Source organism: Podarcis filfolensis (genome assembly GCF_964270895.1).
Source record: "Podarcis filfolensis genome assembly, chromosome: 5".
NCBI lineage: Eukaryota > Metazoa > Chordata > Lepidosauria > Squamata > Lacertidae > Podarcis > Podarcis filfolensis.
The window spans coordinates 3,751,337-3,773,643 of NC_139608.1; the positions used below are offsets into that span (position 1 = coordinate 3,751,337).

The window sequence follows — 22,307 nt, forward strand, 5'->3', positions numbered from 1 at the left end:
GGGCTAGGACTGGAACCCGTGGCTTCAAGTTAAAGGAGAGTCTGACTAAACATCAGGAAGAACATTCTGACAGCAAGAGCTGTTTGATAGAGGAATGGAACCGGAAGCTGGTACACTCTCCTTCCTTGGAGGTTTAAGCAGAGGTTGCTGGGAACTCTTTAGCTATGACTGCTGCATTCTAGCGGGTTGGACTGGATGATCTTTGGGGGACTCTCCCTCCCAACTCTGCCATTCTGTGGAGGACACCAGGCTGGCCACGGAATGCCAGCGGAATGACAAAACGCAGAGGTTGGGCCCATCCCTGGACGCCCCTTTCCTGCCCCTCTGCTCCGTTGCCCAGCTGCAGGCTGGGTCCGTCCCCCCTCTGAGCAGCGACCGTGGGCCAGGGCGGGACGGTGTGTCTCCAGGGACCGGCTTTCGCTGCCGCCTGCCTCTCCGTGACTCTTGCTCCTGGGCTGGGCAGCCTTAATTGCAGGGAGTTGGCTGGCAACCAGAGCCAGCGACGAGGGCGTAGCGCAGAGCATTACGTCACGGCCCTGCTGAGTGACAGGGCTGAGCACATAAACAGCCCTTCCTCCCTGCCTCTCTCTCACACTCGGGACGCGGTGGGGAGAGACTCGGGCTTCCCTGCCGGCTGGGAGGCTCGCCTGAGGATCCGGCGTGGATTTCTCCCGGGGACACCCAGTGCAGGTGATGCTTCTGCCAGAGAGGGGAAACCGAGGCCGGTGGGTGGGTTTAACTGCAGTCCACTGCCGGAGGCAGTGAGAGCTGCTGCTCTCACACTCGGGTCCTGCTTTGGGGTTTCCCATCAGGGCGTCCGGTTGCCCCCTTTGAGAACAGGCCTTCTGGAGGAGATGGGCTGCCCCGCTTTGGCCAGCCTCTCCTCATGTTCTCAAGGGACTGCACATGCACAAGGTTTCGCTGCTGGTTTGCCCAGCCTTCGCTTTGCTGGTGGACGTTGCTCTGCAAGGCAGGTGAGCACAATTTGGCAGCTGGGGTTGCAGGTTCAAGTTCCGCCGCGCCGCTTTGTTGATGCCAGCCCTGCCTTGGCTCAACCTATCTGTTTGTCACCCCAACCCATTGCTCGGGCAGCAGGGAAATGGAGAACTAATTTGTGACTCTCAAACCAAATGCTTTAGCTGAGACTCCTGCATTCCATCGGGTTGGACTGGATGACCTTTGGGGGACCCCTTCCAACTCTGCAATTCTCTGATTCAAATGCGAGGCGATCTTTGAATGCTTTGTTTTAAGTGGACTTCCTTTGCATGTTGTTGGTTTAAGACATAAGAAGCTGCCTTATCCTGTGTGTCAGACCATAGGTCAGTATTGCCCACACGGACTGGCAGCAGTTCTCCAGGGCTTCTTTCTCAACCTGACCTGACAATTGGGGATTGAACCTGGGACGTTCTGCATGTAAGGCAGCTGTCCTGTGCCCTGAGTTGCAGCTCTAGGAAGCACGAACTGCGCATGCCCATTTGTACCCTGCTCTGGTCTCCTGCTCGCCTGCACAGCAAATGCAGGCAAGAGTTGGCTTAAGAATGTCTGAAGCGGGGAAAATAACTATGAGCAGCTCCTCTTCCATTAACTGACCTGGTGCAGAATCTGCCAGGAAGCTCACGTGCCTGTTGCTTAATTTTGGCCAGTCTTGTCCTTGCTAGGTGGGCAGGAGCAGGGACCGAGCAAGGGGAGCTCACCCCGTGGCGGGGATTTGAACCGCCAACCTTCTGATCAGCAAGTCCTAGGCTCTGTGGTTTAACCCACAGCGCCACCCACTTCCCTTTAAGAGCAGATTCATCACTTCTTTTGCATTCAGTACTTGGCTGAGCCTTGGGGGCGGCACGATGGGAGAGCTTTTGCTTTTCAGCTAACCAGAGTCCCCTTGGAAACTTTGCCTAGTTTACGCTCTGATTGGTTCGGAATAAGCTGGGATCGAACTGTGGTTGATAGAATCATAGAATAAGTAGCTATCTTATCTTTAAAAGACATCTGAAGGCAGCCCTGTTTAGGGAAGTTTTTATTAATTAATGCTGTTTTGCTTTTAACACTTGATTGGAAGCCGCCCAGAGTGACAGGGGAAACTCAGCCAGATGGGCGGGGTATAAATAAATTATTATTATTATTATTATTATTATTATTATTATTATTATTATTATTTGTAGAGGGACCCAGGGGGTCACCTAGGTCAAGGGTTGGCAAGGTTTACCTCGCTTGGGCTGGTTCACTCCAGCGGAGGACCCTCCGTGCGCCGGATCGGGTGCACGCCCGCGATTTCCAACGTCTGCGTCTGCGCAGATGCGATTTCCAGCACCGCAGAAGTGAGTCCCTGCGCCACGCTGCACCGGTTTAGCGCAGCGCACAGGGACTTGCCGAGCAGGTGGCTCAGTTTGGGGGCGGCTCGGGGGCCAGTTAAATGACCCCCATGGGCCGCTTTTGGCCCATGGGCCTTAGGTTGCCGACCCCTGATCTAGCCCAACCCCCTGGAATGCAGGAATATTGATCCTGGCTTGTACATTAACCACCATCCTGGCTTCTACATTCCACCCAGGCCCGGTTGGAAAGTGAAAGGGATGGTTTCTGATTTCCTTGCAGCCCTGCCAGAGGATGACAGATGGGTGCAAAGAGTTTAGGAGTCCGAGGTTTAAGCACATTAAGGCTTAAAAAAAACCACACCATGGTTCAGCCTTGGTCATCTTGCCGCTGAAGTCATCTTGCCTCGTTTTGTCTCCAAACGGGCAGAGGGGTCTCCAAACACGAAACCCTTTAACTGGAGATGCAGGGAATTGAATATATGAAGCTGCCTGTTGGGTCCATCTAGCTCAGTATGGCCTACCCTGACTGGCAGTATCTCTCCAGGGGTTCAGGTAGGGGGTCTTTCCCAGCCCCACGTGCCAATTCTAGAGATGGAGCCTGTTCTATCACCGAACCACAATCCGTCCATCTCTCTTACGCAAACCCCAGAGCCTCACCAAATTCTGCCTTGGTGAGACCCCACCTGGAGTCCTGCTTCCAGTTCTGGGCAGCACAATTTAAGGAGGATATTGACAAAGTGGAAGGTGTGCAGAGGAGGGCGACCAAGATGATCAGGGGTCTGGAAAGCAAGCCTGATGAGGAACGGTTGAAGGAGCTGGGTATCTTTAGCCTGAGAAAGAGGAGACTGAGAGGAGATAGGAGAGCCATATTCACATATCTCAAGGGCTGTCAAATGAAAGATGGGGAAAGCTTGTTTTCTTCTCCGGAAGGTAGGACTCGAACCCATGGCTTCAAGTTACAAGAAAGGAGATTCAGATATGAAACATTAGCAAGATCTTTCTGACTGCAAGAGCCGTTCGAGAGTGGGATGGGCTCCCTCGGAAGATGGTGGGAACTCATCCATTGGAGGTTTATAAGCGGAGGTTAGATGGCTATCTGCCATGGATGCTGTAGCTGAGATTCCTGCATTGCAGAGGGTTGGGCTAGATGACCACCGGGATCCCTTCTGACAATTCTGTGATTCTATGAAAAGTGCTTTTTAACCAGGTATAAACTGCAAGAGCCCTGGCCTTTTTCAGGGCCCCCTCTGCCAGGAACCCCAGTTTTGAGCCTGTTCAGAACTGGTGGGAGTTGCGCAGGTGCAGAGATGAGCAGGAGGCGCACAAGAGTCCTGGTGATTAATCTGCCCGGTGTATCAGTTCTCGATTATATAATGTGCTTCGGGTCATTGTCTGCCTGACGTGTCTCAATCTGGCTGTGCTCTTAACTTCTCTTGTTCCCTCTTGTCTCGAGCTCTTAATGTTGTTGTTGCAGTTTCTAATTAATCAAATGTGCTTCCTGCCCTGCCTTCTAAGGAACTCAGGGTGCCCCCCTTTCCCAGTCATATCACCTGTACAATTTAATGCAGAGGCAGGGAGCCTTTCGCCCTTCAGGTGCTTCCGCTTGCAGCTCCCATCAACACCTGCCAGCAGGTACGATGGGCACTGAGACATAGCTGTCAACCGTCCCTTATTTGGCGGGAAACTCCCTTATCCCAGCGCCGTGTCCCGCTGCTGTCCCTTATTGATGATGTCCCTTAAATTTCCCGGGTTTCAAAGGAAGCAGCTCCTCTCCCTCCCTCCCTCCCTGCCGGCCAGGGAGGAGGGAGGCTCCAACGGTGTTGCTTGGCTGCGTTGCTCACCCAATAAGGAGTCCAAGAACAACTGGGGAGGTGGAGCTTGCATGCCTTGTGCCGATCAAATCGGCCGCGTTGCCTGGGGACTCGCCTTTGCTCAGCGCTTCCCAGCGGAGAGGTGACAGTGGTTTTCCTTGCTGCATCCCCTTTGCTGGGTTGCTGCGCTGTGGGAACCACCGCTTGAGGCCTCGTTTGGCTGCTGCCTGGGCTTTCTGCCTTTGGCTCGGAGGGGCTCAGAAGTTGAACATACCTGTGCTCTGCAAATCCCTTATTTTGGCTGCTGATCCCTTATTTCCGAGGCTGCTGGTCCCTTATTTTCAAATCTGTAAGTTGACAGCTATGCACTGAGATCCTGCAACACCTGGACAGGCAGGTCCTCCCCTCCCGTTTTTGTGGCAGACCCCGTTGCCCTGCCTGCCGAATTCGGCCCTTTTTTGTGGGAGTGACCATAGCTGAGCCGCAGAGCACACCTGCTTTGCATGCAGAAGGTCAACCGCTGGGCTGGCACCCTTTCCAGGAGAGGCTCACTGCCTGAAATCCTGGGAACCGCTGCTGCCAGCCAGTGTGGGCAACACTAGGTGGACCAATGGTCCGAGTCACTGCTCACATTTAAACAAAGCCTCCATGAGGACTAGGATCTTACGTTGTTTACAGAGGAAGGACTGTCATTCAGAGGTGGGGCAGCTGCTTTTTGTGGGAAGCAGAAGACGCCCTGCCTGCACTCCTCGACAGCCGCTGACAGTCAGAGCAGGCAGTATTGGGGTAGATGGACCAAGGGTCAGACTCAGTATAAGGCTATTTGGCTCCGGCTATGGCTCTCTCCACTCTCTTTTCCTACCTTGCAGCCGCGGGGAACAGGGAATGCAGAATTAGCGCCAAAGGGGGCTTTTATAAGCAATAAAATAAAATAAAGAGTCCAAACCTTTCAATAGCCGCCTGGGCTCTCCAGCACCGTAAATAAGGAGGATTGGATTGCATTGGAGAGGTTGGGGTTTTCCAGCTGTGGTTCCTGTGTTTCAGGGGGTCAGACTAGATGGCCTTTGGGGGGTCCCCTTCATCTCTACAGCTCCATGATTTTATGACTACTGAGCAAAGCAACAGTGAGTCTGAGCTGAAGCAGAGAGGCTTAATCAGATTCCCCAGGGGAACTGCGGCATCTTGTTCGCAAAAGCGTTCGCCCTCCGCCCTCTCGTAAAATATCAGGGCGGCACACAGCCCAGTGGAAAACGTAGAAGCCCTTTTAAAAAGCAGCACAGAACCGTGTTGGATTGGGGCGACTCTCAGGGTTGCTCTGAGCTCGGCTGCTCTCGGTTCATGCTCGTGCGCTTAGAACCACCCATGCACAGCAAACTCCCGGTGACTAAGCGCTGCAGGCGACTTTGCACACTTTTCAGGGACCCCTCCTCTGTGGGCATGAATCACCCTCAGTAGCAACGTGACTGCACTGCTTAAAAGCTAACTTCCTCCATGGCAGATTTCCCCCTCGCATAGAAAGGTTTTGAGCATACGATCTAGTTTTAAAACTCTGCATAATCTCTTGATGTAAATGCCAATGGACCAGACTTGGTTGGTAGTTAGATATCTATCCCAGGAGCTCAGGATGGGGGCTGTATGGATCTGTCCCTGCACCACCAGCTTCCAGCTTTAGCCTCACAACAACCCTGTGAGGTAGGTAGGTAATAATAATAATAATAATAATAATAATAATAATAATAATAATAATAATTTTATTTATACCCCGCCCTCCCCAGCCAAGACCGGGCTCAGGGCGGCTAACACCAGGTATAAGAACAATTGATTGAAATACAACTTAAAAACAAGATTAAAACACAACATTAAAATGCAGGCTCATTTCAGTAGAAACTCAAATCAAAAACTTTGGTTAGGCTGAGAGGCACTGAACTTCCTGGCCAAGGGGTGATTTGAACCTGCTGGGTTCCAGCTCAGTATTCCAACCACTAAACCAAACTGGAGATGAATGGGGTTTCTCAAAAGAAGGAAAGAAACCAGACTCAATATTTATTCTAGAAATAGTTGTGTCATAGCTCATGGGAACTTATGGGAGCTGTTCAAGAGCTCGAGTGTGCAGGAGAAGTTCCCTAGCGGGCAGAAGACCATAAAACGAGCCCTGAAGCAGCAGGATTAGGCCAAAGAAGAGGCCCATCTAGTCCAGCATCCTGTTCCCAATTCTCCTAAAAAACATGAGACGTCTAGATAGAGTGCTTCTGGACCTGGAGGTTCCATAAGAACAACAGGAGAGCTTCCTGCCCCAATGGGAAGCCGTCCAAGTTGGTGGCCGTTGTGGCAGGGAGTTCCACAGGCTAACACGGCCGCGCTGTGCTTTTTGCTGCGGCCGGAACTCCGAGCAGGTGCTCTCTGGCTGCTAAGAGTGCATGCTGGAGGACGGCTGTCTCCTGAAGTTACCTAGTGAGTCACCGGCTTGCAATCAGGGCTGGCTCACCCCCTTTCCTGTTTACCTTCTCGATGAGTCGTCTTTCTGTGCCAACTTATTACTCAGCGTGGAGGACGGGAGGGCGGCAGCGAGAGGCGGTGCCGGCCCCTCCTCCCTTGTGAACACGGAGCGGCTCAGTTCTGGGTTAACAGTCTCACACTCGGGGCAACGAGGAACGGAGCAAAAGTTTCCCAATCGCCGAGAGGCTGCTTAATCAGGCTGGATTTCGTGGTACACCAAAAGCAAAACATAAGACTGTATGGCTGTGCACACTCCATATAGTTAAAGGACCCCTGACCATTAGGTCCAGTCGTGGCCGACTCTGGGCTTGTGGCGCTCATCTCACTTTATTGGCCGAGGGAGCCGGCATACAGCTTCTGGGTCCTGTGGCCAGCATGACTCTGGCAAACCAGAGTAGTGCACAGAAATGCCGTTTACCTTCCCGCCGGAGCGGTACCTATTTATCTACTTGCACTTTTGACGTGCTTTCGAACTGCTAAGTTCGCAGGAGCAGGGACCGGGCAACGGGAGCTCACCCCGTCGCAGGGATTCGAATCGCTGACCTTCTGATCGGCAAGTCCTAGGCTCAGTGGTTTAACCCACAGCACCACCCGTGTCCATATAGTTAGAGCATGCTTAAAGCACCTGGAGAAAAATCCTGGAAACTGTAGTTTATCCTCTCTCAAAGCGACAATTCCCCAAACCGTTGCCAAACTACAGTTCCCAGGATTCTTTGGGTTTCGAATCACTGCAAGCTTCTTCAGTGGGGAAGTTTCCAATGTATTTCGAACTTTAAAGCAGTTGCTGATATTTTTCCTATCCCATTAGTCAATTAAGAATGCATATTTCCATAGTACAGCCGTACCTTGGTTCTGGAACGCCTTGCGACTCAGAACGTTTTGGCTCCCGAACGCCGCAAACCCAGAAGTGAGTGTTTCGGTTTACGAACATTTTTCAGAAGCCAAATTTACAACGCGGCTTCCGATTGCCTGCAGGAAGCTCCTGCAGCCAATCAGAAGCTGCGCCTTGGAAGTCTAACGTTTTCGGAAGTTGAACAGATTCCCGGAACGGATTCCATTCAAGAACCAAGGTACGACTGTAGTTGATTTCTGATTCTAACATTGTTCTTTTTTGTCGTATATGGTTTCATGTATAACTGTTGTAAACAGCTCTGTGGTTGTTGTTTTTAAATGAACACCAATATATAAATATTTTTGCAATTAAAAAAATAAACTACTTGGTGAGAGCAATGAGGTAAATAGAATCGTAGAATTTTAGAGTTTAAAGGGACTTTGAGGGTCATCTAGTCCAACCCCCTGCAGTGCAGGAAACTTTCACCCAACATGGGTCTCGAACCCAAACCCTCTACCAAGTGGGACGTGGGTGGCGCTGTGGGTTAAACCACAGAGCCTAGGACTTGCCGATCAGAAGGTTGGCGGTTCAAATCCCCGCAACGGGGTGAGCTCCCGTTGCTCGGTCCCTGCTCCTGCCAACCTAGCAGTTCAAAAGCACATCAAAGCGCAAGTAGATAAATAGGTACCACTCCGACGGGAAGGTAAACGGCGTTTCCGTGTGCTGCTCTGGTTCGCCAGAAATGGTTTAGTCATGCTGGCCACGTGACCCGGAAGCTGTACGCCGGCTCCCTCAGCCAATAAAACGAGATGAGCGCCGCAACCCCAGAGTCGGCCACGACTGGACCTAATGGTCAGGGGTCCCTTTACATTTACTCTACCAACTGAGCTATTCCATCTCATGGCAGAGGGATTATCCCGGTATCTTGAACAGCTTGGCTCTCATACTTTTACCGAAACTTTGTTCCTCTGTTCCTGAGGTGAGTCTGCCATAATAATATATCGTTTAAAATTTGGGGGTGGGTCTGAGAAGCTGCAACCCTTAGCAGAATACATTTCATTGCCTTGCCATTCAAGTCCTGTAACAAACAGAAAAGAGGAGCGTTATTTGATTTTCACGTTGTCTGCAGATAGTTTGCGAAATATGACTTGCCTGGTCTGTTCGCCCTGCCGTGGTATAATGTTGGGTGTATCCTGTGTTTGGAGCTCCTAGTGCTTTCTGGTTTCTGACTTTTCTGACTTTCTGTATGTTCTACATAGCTTAGTAAAAAAAAAATTATATATATATGGTGAGAAAAGGGCTTGAAAAGTGGGGTGAAGAGCCTGTTTTCAGAATATTCAGTGTCAGCTCACAGAAATCGTGGAAAGTGTGCCTCCTGCTTGCCCTGATTCCCTTGTTCCTGCCCATTCTGGAACTTTTCCCTCGGAAGCACTAGGAAATTCCACCGTGAAAGGCAGCCGGTGTCACAGGGTTGCAAACCGTAAATTTCTTACTGGAATGGTGACTCAGTGAATGGCTTCTATCTCGGACTGTTTGGCTGGTTGCCACCCCTGCTTTGAGTCAGGGAGGAATTCCCCCCTGTTCCCCAGCCAGGTGGGGAAGGGATGCAAGTCGCTCAGCGCTGGAGCGTCTGTTTGGATGCAGAAACCCCAGGTTGGCAGCATCTCTGGGTAATTGCTGGGAAAGGCTTCCTGGAGGGCTGCTGCCAGTCAGAGTTAGAAGGATCAGCTGCCTATATTCCTAAGGTCATGTTGGCTAGTGACTTGGTGCATTGTCCCTCTGTAATGTATGGCTTGGCTTGCTTGCTCGAGCTTTTGCCCTGTAAGCACCCCTTGAGATTGCCTTTCTTTGTGCCGTGGATTGAGAAAAGCTTTCCTCCCTCTCTCCTAATACTAGAACTCGTGAGCAAAGCTGAATGTTGGAAGATTCAGGACAGGCAGCGCACAGTTAAACTATGGAACTCCCTGCCACAAGGGTCAGAGATAGCCACCAACTTGGGTGGCTATAATAATAATAATAATAATAATAATAATAATAATAATAATGATTTATTATTTATACCCCGCCCATCTGGCTGGGCTTCCCCAGCCACTCTGGGCAGCTTCCAAAAAAATATTAAAATACTGTAATACATCAAACATTAAAAGCTTCCCTAAACAGGGCTGCCTTCAGATGTCTTCTAAAAGTCTGGTAGTTGTTCTGTTTGACATCTGGTGGGAAGGCGTTCCACAGGGAGGGCGCCACTACCGAGAAGGCCCTCTGCCTGGTTCCATGTAACTTGGCTTCTCGCAGTGAGGGAACCGCCAGAAGGCCCTCGGCGCTGGACCTCAGTGTCCGGGTAGAACGATGGGGGTGGAGACGTTCCTATACTGGCCTGAGGCCATTTAGGGCTTTAAAGGTCAGCACCAACACTTTGAATTGTGCTCGGAAACGTACTGGGAGCCAATGTAGGTCTTTCAAGACCGGTGTTATATGGTCTCGGCATCCGCTCCCAGTCAACTAATCCAGTCTAGCTGCCGCATTCTGGATTAGTTGTAGTTTCCGGGTCACCTTCAAAGGTAGCCCCACATAGAGCGCATTGCAGTAGTCCAAGCGGGAGATAACCAGAGCATGCACCACTCTGGTGAGGCAGTCCGCAAGCAGGGAGGGTCTCATCCTGCGTACCAGATGGAGCTGGTAGACAGCTGCCCTGGACACAGAATTGACCTGTACCTCCATGGACAGCTGCGAGTCCAAAATGACTCCCAGGCTGCGCACCTGGTCCTTCAGGGGCACAGTTACCCCATTCAGGACCAGGGAATCCTCCAACTCTTGAAGGAAGAGAGGGCTCTTGATGGCTACTGGCCATAACGGCTATGCTCTGCTGCCAAATTTGGAGGCAGAAATGCTTCTGAATATCTTACACTCTTCTGCTCAGGTCCTGCTTGCAGAATTCCCACTGGGGCATCTGATAGGACACTGTGAGACCAGGATGCTGGACTAGATGGGACATTGGCCTGACCCAGAAGGCTCCTCTTATGTTCTTGCATTCACTTGGTTTGCTACAGGAGGTTGCAGTCTGGATGGCTAGCATCCGTCTGTTGTGTGTGATGGGTCCGTCCGAAAATAGGATTCTTGGCTCAGTGTCTTTGCCGCTTCTTCAGATATTGTCCGGTGGATGTTGGACATCTGCAGCACTGGGATTGGGTCATAGGATCATAGAGTTGGAAGGGCCTTCTCGGTAGTGGCACCCGCCCTGTGGAACGCCCTCCCATCAGATGTCAAGGAAAGCAACAACTATCTGACTTTTAGAAGACGTCAGAAGGCAATCCTGTATCAGGAAGTTTTTAATGTCTAATGCACAATTTTTTATGTGCTGTAATCCGCCCAGAGTGGCTGGGGAAATCCAGCCAGATGGACAGGGTATAAATAATAAAATTATTATTATTATTATTATTATTATTATTATTATTATTAATTAATTAATTAATTAAAAGCCCTATACGGCCTAGGACCCTCGTACCTACAGGACCGCCTCTCCTGGTATGTCCCATGGAGGACCTTACGGTCTTCAAACAAAAACATCTTGGAGGTCCCAGGCCACAGGGAGGTTAGGCTGGCCTCAACCATAGCCAGGGCTTTTTCGGCCGTGGCCCCGATCTGGTGGAACACTTTGTCACAAGAGACTAGGGCCCTGTGGGACTTGACATCTTTCCGCAAGGCCTGCAAGACGGAGCTGTTCCACCAGGCCTTTGGCCAAGGCATAGCCTGACCCCCTCCTTTGGTAATCCTCATAGAACTCTAGCCCAATGGTTGCCATTAATTTGACTCCAAATTGATTTTAGAATGAATTGATTTTAGAATGTATTTTAATTAACTGATTGTGATTTTAAGTAAACTGTGTTACTTTTACTGTTGTTAGCCGCTCTGAGCCCGGCTTCAGCTGGGGAGGGCGGGATATAAATAAAATTTTATTATTATTATTATTTTATTAACTATCTAGTCCAACTACCTGCAATGCAGTAATTTAAGCAGAGGTTGCCTACCCAACCTCTACTTAAAAACCTCCAAGGAAGAAGAGTCCGCCACCTCTGTTCCTCTGTCAAACAGCTCTTCCCGTCAGAAAGTTCTTCCTGATGTTTAGTCGGGATCTCCTTTCTATGATTCCCCATCCTATGATGTACAGGTGCTTGTGGATTCTCTGTCTCGGGGGGGGGGGGTAAAAACCTGACCTGCTTTCCTCCTAACCTGTGAAAAGGATCTAGGAGTCTTGGTTGACCACAAACTTGACATGAGCCAACAGTGTGACGCGGCAGCTAAAAAAGCCAATGCAATTCTGGGCTGCATCAATAGGAGTATAGCATCTAGATCAAGGGAAGTAATAGTGCCACTGTATTCTGCTCTGGTCAGACCTCACCTGGAGTACTGTGTCCAGTTCTGGGCACCACAGTTCAAGAAGGACACTGACAAACTGGAACGTGTCCAGAGGAGGGCAACCAAAATGGTCAAAGGCCTGGAAACGATGCCTTATGAGGAACGGCTAAGGGAGCTGGGCATGTTTAGCCTGGAGAAGAGGAGGTTAAGGGGTGATATGATAGCCATGTTCAAATATATAAAAGGATGTCACATAGAGGAGGGAGAAAGGTTGTTTTCTGCTGCTCCAGAGAAGCAGACACGGAGCAATGGATCCAAACTACAAGAAAGAAGATTCCACCTAAACATTAGGAAGAACTTCCTGACAGTAAGAGCTGTTTGACAGTGGAATTTGCTGCCAAGGAGTGTGGTGGAGTCTCCTTCTTTGGAGGTCTTTAAGCAGAGGCTTGACAACCATATGTCAGGAGTGCTCTGATGGTGTTTCCTGCTTGGCAGGGGGTTGGACTCGATGGCCCTTGTGGTCTCTTCCAACTCTATGATTCTATGATTCTATGATTCTATGATTCTAACCTGTCCCAATTTTGTTCCCCAGGGCTGAGAATTACTGGTGGCGGGGTCAGAACAAACGGACCCTGAAGGTGGGCCAGTTCCCGCGCAACACGGTGACCTCGGTGGCAGGGCTGTCCGCCCACGACATCAGCCAGCCCCTCAAAAACAGCTTCATCCACACGGGCCATGGAGACACCAACCCACAACAGTGCTGGGGCTTCCCCGATAAGATTGACGAGTAAGAACTTTTGCTCTTTTCCCTTTCTCCCCAGTTTCCTTCCCTGCAGCTGGTCAGGGGGTTCCCGGAAGGACCTTGTGGCTGTGGGGGACGTGTCTGGTCCCAAGGCTGCCTGCCCCTTGAACTAATGCCACTCAAATCCCCTTTCAGTCAAGAAATGGCCTGGGGAGCTGTTTCAGGGCAAGGGAGGGGCCACCAGTTATGGGCCTGATTGGGGCAGTTGGGGGGCTGCCCCACCAGGCTCAGTCTGCCCTCACCCTTGCACCTTTGTGGCTTCTGTCTTGCATCCAGGCCAGAGGGTGGCTCACCCTGTCTGCTTGCTCCTCCTCAGTCTCTGTGGGGAGGGGAGCAAAACTAGACTGGCTTGGCTAACCCTGTCGTTGGCTCTCTGGCGCCACCTGCTGCCAGGCTCCCAGCCTCCCACCCTACCAGTCCCAATGGACACTGTTTGCCACCGCTGGCAATGGAGCTTTCGGCTCAGGTGCACTCCTTCAGGGTCTTGGTTCCTGCGAGCCACGTGGCGTGCAAGGACCAAGCCGTGGCCACAGCCCAAGCACTGCTCCCGTGGCAGCCATGCCCTGGTTGTGGATAAGTAGCACAGACCTCGTGGGACAGAAATTTGCAGCTGCATCAACTCATATTTGGTCCGCATGCCCCCTCTCTGTAGAATTGTTGTCTTTCCAATGCAGATGTGCTCCAAATTTTGCCCACACTGTAAGGACGCCTTGCATTTTAAATCTTCAGAATGGCAATCCCGTGAGACCTGAATCCTAAATGTCAGTCCATTTTTTTCTTTAAGAATTGTTTGTCCATACTAAAGATTCAGCTGCCTGAATGATACTCCCTCCCCCTAAAGCAGCGGTTCTCAACCCGTGGATCCCCAAATGTTGTTGGACTACAACTCCCATCATCCCTGAGCTCTGGCCTTGCTAGCTAGGGGTGATGGGAGTTGTAGTTCAACAACATCTGGGGACCCACAGGTTGAGAAAGGCAAACAACAACAACTGCACACACCCCCCCCAAAAAAAATGTGCTTCTAGATTCTCACATCCCCCCGCCCCTGAATTTAGATTTTGGCAATTTTATCGCCAGGAAATCCAGAACTTTTCATCGTTTCAGAATGTTCAGATTCCAGTTTGACATCTGAAAAGTCATGCTTGTTCGAACCCTGAGCCCCTCCGGTGGGTCATGAGCACCGTTGCCATGGGCTTTGCAGAAGTTGGGGGCCTGTGGCTTTTTGCTATGCGGCTTGTGCCTTTCAACAGTGTGACGCAGCAGCAAGGAAAAGCTAATGTTATTCTAGGCTGCATCAACAGAAGTCTAGTGTCCAGATCAAGGGAAGTAATAGTGCCACTCTATTCTGCCTTGGTCAGACCACGTCTGGGGTCCTGTGTCCAGTTCTGGCCACCACAATTTAAGAAGGATGTTGACAAGCTGGAAGGTATTAAGAGGAGGGTGACCAAGATTATCAAGGGTCTGGAAACCAAGCCTTATGAGGGCGTTGGGTATGTTTAGCCTGGAGAAGGCTGAGATGTGATACAACAGTCATCTTCAAATATCACATGGAAGGTGGAAGAAGCTTGTCTTCTCCTGCTCTGGAGGGTAGGACCCGAACCAGTGGCTTCAAGCTACAAGAAAGGAGGTTTTGACTAAACATCAGGAAGAACTTTCTGACAGACCTGAGAATATACTATGACGCTGCATGTTTTAGGTGGATCAGAGACTGGATTACATTAGATAATAATGACATTCTAGACTTGGAGGGATGGAACGACAGATACGGCTGGCATGCCCACTCTACAATTCTACGACTCTAAGCCATGAGTGTTGTGAGTTTGGCTTGGCATCTCCCTCTCTTAACCAACCGTCTGCCCTTAACCAAGGCAGGCAGGCTTGTGTTGTGCCCGCTGCCAAGCCTCACACTTTGGGCTGGCATCTTTCCCATGCATGAGCCTCCAGGTCCTTCCTGCAGCTCAAAGGCAAAGGAGGGTCGGTCAGATCAGGAAGCGCACCTGCAAAACCCTGCCGTGCCCCATGTTTACGGGTTGCACCCTCTCTTTCCGAGGAACCGTCTCTGAGCTTCGCGTCTGTGTTTCGTCATCTCTTGTGTGGGCGGCAGATGCAGCCGCGCGTTCAGGTTGTGCCAAGCCCGAGATGTTCCCATTGCAGCCGGCAAGGTGTACCAACACTGCCCTTGCCCTCTGCTGTGCCAGCCACACCTTGCCTGGCCTTCCCTGCTCCCCATGGCGCTGCTTGGATCGAAACTGGGGTGCCCGGCAACACCCAAAGCTTGGGCTGGGCTTAACAGGACGACCTGTGGGGCAGGGCGGAGCAGGGTTTGTGTCCAGGAACAAACTTGGGTTTAAGTGCAGCAGATTCAAACCGCCGCCCCCAGGTAGCTGTTCTTTTATTGGCCTGGCAGAAAACTTTGCTTTTCGTTCCCTGGGCCAATTGTTTGAATTTCCCTCTAGGAAGGCTTCTGCTACGGACATCACAAGGAGATCTGTAAGCCTTCTGTCCTGGGCTGGCTCGATGTAGGGGACCGGTGGGAGGCACCAGCTGGAAAGCCCCCTGGGGAACCCCCAAGGGAAGAAGGCTCAGAGCCTGGGGATTGGTGGCAGAATGGTGACGAGTGGTCAGAGGGTAAAGAAGGAGCAGACTGGGAGGTGTCAGGAGCAGGAGAGTCAACCGGGTTTAGTGAGCAGGAAGAGGCGGTGGCAGAGGGCAGTGCAGACTCAGAGGCAGGAGAAGAGGGAAACAGAGTGGAGACAGGCTGCTGAAGAATCCAGGGAGTCTCTCCCTCCTGATGCGACAAGCTCCCCTCCCTGCTGGTCTCCCTGGAGAAATGAAATGGGCAGAGCAGTGGGTGTTTCTGGAGAGGAGTCCTAATGGGCACTGAGAAGGTGGGCACCTTCAGTCCTTGCAATTGCTTCACCAGGTTCTCCTGGAAAGAGTTGCTGAGACATGAGCTGTGATTTGTTTCCTAGAATAAAGATTTAGCTGACTTATTGTTTTGGCTGCTGACCTGCACCTGACGCCAGCCCTGGTGGCTTTGGGGGCACAGACCACCTTGCAGTTGTGTATTCCCTGCAGCTGATAATGCCTTAAGGGTTCAAAAGGGTTCAGCCACTTATTATTGAGGGGAAGTGCGTGGAACAGGTCTCGATGTTTCGATTTCTGGGAATGGAGCTGAGAGATGACCAAACCTGGGGAGAAAACAGCAAAGACCTGATGACGAGAGCACAGCAGAGGGTTATATTTTCTGAGAATCCTCCGGAAAAACAATCTCTCAGAGGACCTGTTGATGGCATTTTACCATTGTACTGTGGAGAGCGTATTAACTTATGGTCTGTGTGTGTGGTTTGGGAGCTGAACAGTCAGGGAAAAAACAATGCTGTCCAGAGTTGTAAAGACTGTGGAGAGAATAATTGGGTGCACTCTTCCCACCTTGGATCAAATCTATGCTTCCAGGTGCCATAAGAAAGCTGCAGAGATAGCGCAGGATAGTGCGCACCCTGGAAATGATCTCTTTCAGCTTCTGCCTTCTGGAAGAAGGTACAGGGTTATAAAGACTAGGACTAGCCGCCTAAGAAACAGTTTCTATCCAAATGCGGTTTTGGTTTTAAATGCAGTGTAAGGAGTCTCTGTTGGAGTATATTGTATTTAATTATGGGGTATCAGAGTTTTTAGGGCGCTAACCAGGCTGGGATAGCTGGGATAGCAGGCTGGTTGGTTTTTGAATGTCTGATGTAGATTTTTTCAATTCCGTTGTTCTGTATGGGACAGTGACAATAAAGATTATCGTATCGTAAGGGAAAGTTGTGGCAGTGAGACTGCATTTTTTATCAGCCCTGCAGCTCCCAAAGTGGGCAGTACTGCCCCCTGGGGTGGGGGTAGGATTACCTAGGAGGTGTAAATGACCATCAGACTGTAAGAAACTGGTATCCCTGGCTCAGGTTTGTCAGTTTTGCTGATTTAATTCAACTAAATGGCTTTAGCTGGGTTTTGAATGAATGTGCAGCTAATTGTTACTGTTTGGAATTTCGATGTGTTGGTATCTTCCGTAGTGGGTCCTGTAAACTGCTATTCTGAATAATGTGTTTCATAGGGTAGGGGGCCCTGGAGATGTGTTTGTGGAACGAACAGGTCAGTGGCTCTAAAAAGGTCAGGTAAAGGTAAAGGGACCTCTGACCATTAGGTCCAGTCGTGGCCGACTCTGGGGTTGCGGCGCTCATCTCGCTTTATTGGCTGAGGGAGCCGGTGTACAGCTTCCGGGTCATGTGGCCAGCATGACTAAGCCACTTCTGGCGAACCAGAGCAGCGCACGGAAACGCCATTTACCTTCCCGCCGGAGCGGTACCTATTTCTCTACTTGCACTTTGACATGCTTTTGAACTGCTAGGTTGGCAGGAGCAGGGACCGAGCAATGGGAGCTCACCCCGTCACGGGGATTCGAACCACCGACCTTCCGATTGGCAAGCTCTAGGCTCTGTGGTTTAGACCACAGCGCCACCCACGTCCCTTAAAAAGTTCAGGAGCCGCTGGTTTATATGTTTTTCTCCTTTCTGCCCTTCTCTGCAGGCTCTACCTGGGCAACCCTATGGACCCTCCCGATGTCCTAGGAGTCGACTTGAACGCAGCCAGGCCCACGCAGCTCCCTGGAAGAGCGAAAAGTAAGGAGGTCCCTGTGCCCCCCAAACCCAATCCCTCACCTATCCCTCCACCACTCCTCTTGCCAGTGCTAGGTCCTGCCCCGCTCAGCCTAAGCCTGGCATAGCTGCAGATATGGATTTGGATGAATGTACTGTAACTCAGAAGAACTACAAGACCCAGCATGCTTGTCTGTGTCATCGCTCCCTGCACTGCATGCTGGGTGTTGTAGTCTGCGTGTGTGATGTTGCAGAACCCTGGCTTGCTCAGATCATTTCTCCTTTGACACATGGTGATCCTGGAAGGTTTAGGAAGGTCCCGTGTTTCCAGGAGATCAAACGGTGGTGGTGTCCTCTGGGCTTTGCAATGGCTTCTTGGCTCTCCAACGTTTCTCCTCTTTTTGTTTTTTCTGGCTCCTCTGCTTCATAGGTGCCAATTTCAGAAGGGGGTTCTTGTGGAAGTCTCTAGCAGTATTGGGGGGCGGGGTTGCAAAATCTTTAGACACTTGACTGCAGAAAGAACGTTTGCATCAGCCTTCACTTCCTGGGGGCCTTCCAGATAATTGTTTGCTATGAGTTGCATCAGTCCTCCATCTAGTCATGGCGCTGGCTGACGCGTGTGGTCAGGCCCCAGGTTGGCCAAGGCCATAGCTGTCAACTTTTCCCTTTTTTAAGGGAAATTCCCTTATTCCAAATAGGATTCCTCGCAAGAAAAGGGAAAGGTTGACAGCTATGGCGAAGGCAGATCTGCATCATCAAGTGTGTCATAGCGTTAGAGTGTTGAACTAAGACCCGAGAGACCTGGGTTCAAATCCCCACTCAGCCCCATGAAGCTCACTGGGTGTGACGTTGGGGGCCAGTCACTGCCTTCTCTCAGGCTGACCTACCTCGCAGGGTTGCTGTGAGCATAATATGGGGAGTGGGGAAGAACTCTGCATGCCACCTTGAGCTCCTTAGAGGGAAGGATGAAATAAACAATAACTAAACGTAATAAACAAATGCAAGGATGTAAGTGGGTAGTCTTAACCCCCTACGTTTAGAACCACTGACTATCTGTAGGCTACAGTGCCAAAATGTGATGCAGTTCCTCTGTTCAATGGGAAGGCATGGGAAATTTGGTTGATCTTGAAAATTTTGAAAAATCGGTTCTGTGATTCCTGCACGGCAGGGGACTAAACGTCCCAACTCTTCAATTCTGTGATCCTTTAACCAGATACTCTTATTGTCTACCCCAAAATGGGTGTCAATTGCAGTGACTTTTCTGCCTTAGTGGGACAGCTTTGCACAACTTGGGCATTTCCGCAATATAACCAAACTTTCACATCCCGTTCCTTCCCATCCAGTCCTTTGGAACGGTGCATACCTGGATTATTTTTTTACGTTTCCTCAGACTTCAGGGCAAATCCCATGAGGCACCTGCAGCAACCGCCTCCTCTCTCCATGCACCTGGTGGCTTTAAGCCAGAGGAGGAGAACTAGTGGCTCTCCAGAGGTTGTCAGACTCCAGCTGCCATCATCCCTGACCAATGGCCACGCTGCCTGGCGCTGATGGGAGCCCCACAACATTTAGGCAGTGTTTCTCAAACACAAGTCTCCAGCTGTTGTCGGACTACAACTCCCATCATCCCTAGCTAGCAGGACCGGTGGTCAGGGATGATGGGAGTTGTAGTCCGAAAACAGCTGCAGACCCACATTTGAGAAACGCCTGGGTCAAAACGGCTTGCTTGCACTGCTCCTTGCCTCTTCTCTAGCTGCTTCTTGCACCCCCCACACCCCTCTGCCCCACGCATGATGCTCACTCTTTCTCTTCTGTGGGGTCTCTCTGTTTCTCTCTCTCTCTCTTTCTCCTGCAGGGGAGCCTCCGCCTCGGCCACCTCAGCCCTCGATCCTCCTAAAGAGTAAGTGGGGGCGCTTCTCAGGCCGCCCTGACCCCTGCGCCTGCTCTCTGCGCGCTCTCTTAGCTCCTCTCTTCACAGGTACCTGGGTGTGCATGTGTGTGTGTGTCCCGGTGTGAGCTCTGCATTCAACCACCCCTGCCTGGCTGCACACACAGAACTACCGGGGGCATGTGAGGGACTCCAGAGAGGTGCGCAAGCGAGGACACAGGAATACTTCTAGCTAGGGATGTGTCGGCAGTGTAGTGTGGCACAGCAGCAAAGAAAGCTGATGTGATTCTAGGCTGCAACCACAGAAGTCTAGTGCCAAGGGAAGCAATAAACGGAAAAGGGAAAGGTACCCCTGAACGTTAGGTCCAGTTGCAGACGACTCTGGGGTTGCACGCTCATCTCGCTCTATAGGCCAAGGGAGCCAGCATTTGTCTGCAGACAGCTTCCGGGTCATGTGGCCAGCATGACTAAGCCGCTTCTGGCGAACCAGAGCAGCGCACGGAAACGCCGTTTACCTTCCCACCAGAGCGGTACCTATTTATCTACTTGCACTTTGATGTGCTTTCGAACTGCTATGTGGGCAGGAGCAGGGACCGAACAATGGGAGCTTACCCTGTCGAGGGGATTCGAACTGCCAACCTTTTGATCGGCAAGCCCTAGGCTCTGTGGTTTGGACCACAGTGCCACCCGCATCCCTAAGAGTAGCAATAGTCCTGCTCTGTTCTGCCTTGGTCAGGCCCCACCGGGAATACTGTGTCCAGTTCTGGGCACCACAATTTAAGAAGGATGTTGACAAGCTGGAAGGTGGGCAGAGGAGGGTGACCAAGATGATCAAGGGCCTGGAAACCAAGCCTGATGAGGAATGGTTGGAGGAGCTGGGCATGTTGAGCCTGGAGAAGCGGAGACTGAGAGGAGATATAGCCATCTTCAGATATCTCAAGGATTGTCACACGGAAGAGGGAGCGAGCTTGTTTTCTACATTGGCTCCCAGTACATTTCCGAGCATAATTCAAAGTGTTGGTGCTGACCTTTAAAGCCCTAAACGGCCTCAAAGGCCCAGTATCCCTGAAGGAGCGTCTCCACCCCCATCGTTCTATCTGGACACTGAGGTCCAGCTCTGAGGGCCTTCTGGCTGTTCCCTTCCTGCAAGAAGCGAGGTTACAGGGAACCAGGCAGAGGGCCTTCTCGGTGGTGGTGCCTGCCCTGTGGAACGCCCTCCCACCAGATGTCAAAGAGAAAAACAACTACCAGACTTTTAGAAGACATCTGAAGGCAGCCCTCTTTAGGGAAGCTTTTAATGTTTAACAGACCACTGTATTTTAATACCGTATTTTTCGCCCTATAGGACGCACTTTTTCCCCTCCAAAAATGAAGGGGAAATGTGTGTGCGTCCTATGGGGCGAATGCAGGCTTTCGCTGAAGCCTGGAGAGCGAGAGGGGTCGGTGGGCACCGACCCCTCTCGCTCGCCAGGCTTCGCGGACCTCTCCGCAAGCAGCGGGAGCGCTCCCGCTGCTTGCGGAGAGTTGCCTGCATGCCGAAGCCTGCGCGCGCTGAGATCAGCGCGCCCAGGCTTCGCGGACCTCTCCACAAGCAGCGGGAGCGCTCCCTCTGGGCTCCCACGGCTTGCAGAGAGCTGCCTGTTTGGGGGCTGGGGTCGGGGGAAGCTCGGGCCTCCCCCGCCGCAGCCCCGCGCCTGGGGGGAAAATAATTTCCCCCCCTTTATTTCCCCCCCAAAAAACTAGGTGCGCCTTATGGGACGGTGCGTAGTATAGGGCGAAAAATACGGTACTTTGTTGGAAGCCGCCCAGAGTGGCTGGGGAAACCCAGCCAGAAGGGCGGGGTATAAATAATAAATTCTATTCTATTCTATTCTGGAGGGCAGGACTTGAACTAATGGCTTCAAGTTACAAGAAAGGAGGTTCAGACTAAACATATGGGGAAAGCTTTCTGACAGTAAGAGCTGTCTGACAGCGGAACGGACGCCTTTGGGAAGATTATGGACTCTCCTTCCTTGGAGGTTTTCACGCAGAGGCCACCTGTCATGCATGCTTTAGCTGAGATTCCTGCATTGCAGGGGTTTTTCCTCCTAGACGGGCTCCCTTCTCAGGAGAATGGGCCCCATCTGCTTCTCGCTTCCCTCTACAGCACATGCACCTTCTTGACTCTTGGATCCACTCTTTGTCTCATCTGCTCAGTCCGCCAGAGCCTGTCTTCAGGGAAAGACAGACAAACACTTGCACACACTCCTTTATCCTGCTGGGTCCCCATCCTAGCTTTGATTTCCTATGTCGTTATAAACTTGCACCATACTTTCCCATGCAGGTTTTAATTCAGTTTCTGCATTAACACCAACTAAAGAAGATTCCCTTCTCCCATACGCTTCGCCTGTCAACGTTTCCCGTTTTTTAAGAGAAATTCACTTATTCCGAATAGGATTCCTCGCAAGAAAAGGGAAAAGTTGACAGCTATGCCTAAGTGCAACCCAGTCTTTGTACGTTGTTGATGGTGACTTTTCCCCGACCCAGTTCTGCTTCGCTGTCTGTGGTTGTTGGAAACAGAACACACACAGATAAGCCCAAACTTTGCAGCAGGAGTAGATCTCATGTTGCCCTCCAGGGGTTGTTAGACTACAACTCCCACCATCCCAGACCGTTGGCCAAGCTGGTTAGGGCCAGTGGGAGCCATAGTACAAAATATCCTCAGGGTACCACATTGCCCAAAGTTGAGTTATGGGAAGAGGGTGAAAACCTCAGCACAGAACCTTGAGTAAAAGGAACATGAGAACGCAAGACAAGCCTCCTGGATCAGGCCAGTGACCCATCTAGTCCAGCATCCTGTTCTTACATTAGGCAAAAAAATGCCCATTATGGGAATATAATAATAATAATAATAATTTATTATGTATACCCCACCCATCTGGCTGGGCTTCCCCAGCCACTATGGGCAGCTTCCAACAAAATATTAAAATACCACAATACATCAAACATTAAAAGCTTCCCTAAACAGGGCTGCCTTCAGATGTCTTCTAAAAGTCTGGTGGTTGTTTTTCTCTTTGACATCTGGTGGGAGGGCGTTCCACAGGGCGGGGGCCACTACCGAGAAGGCCCTCTGCCTGGTTCCCTGTAACTTGGCTTCTCGCAGGGAGGGAACCGCCAGAAGGCCCTTGGCGCTGGAGCTCAGTGTC

General features: G+C 51.1%; 1 protein-coding gene across 10 annotated transcripts in view; it reads left to right on the forward strand.

Annotated features, from left to right (window-relative positions):
• TNK2 (tyrosine kinase non receptor 2) overlaps positions 1–22,307 on the forward strand; it is a 104,801-nt gene that overhangs the window by 72,681 nt on the left and 9,813 nt on the right. For 6 of the 10 annotated variants that reach the window (XM_083612746.1, XM_083612747.1, XM_083612748.1 and 3 more), the window contains 3 exons: positions 12,394–12,588; positions 17,170–17,261; positions 19,090–19,134. In XM_083612746.1, coding sequence (XP_083468872.1) covers positions 12,394–12,588; positions 17,170–17,261; positions 19,090–19,134 — 332 coding nt within the window. The remainder of the gene's footprint in view (positions 1–12,393; positions 12,589–17,169; positions 17,262–19,089; positions 19,135–22,307) is intronic. The other 4 variants (XM_083612750.1, XM_083612751.1, XM_083612743.1 and 1 more) reach the window with 1 other exon arrangement.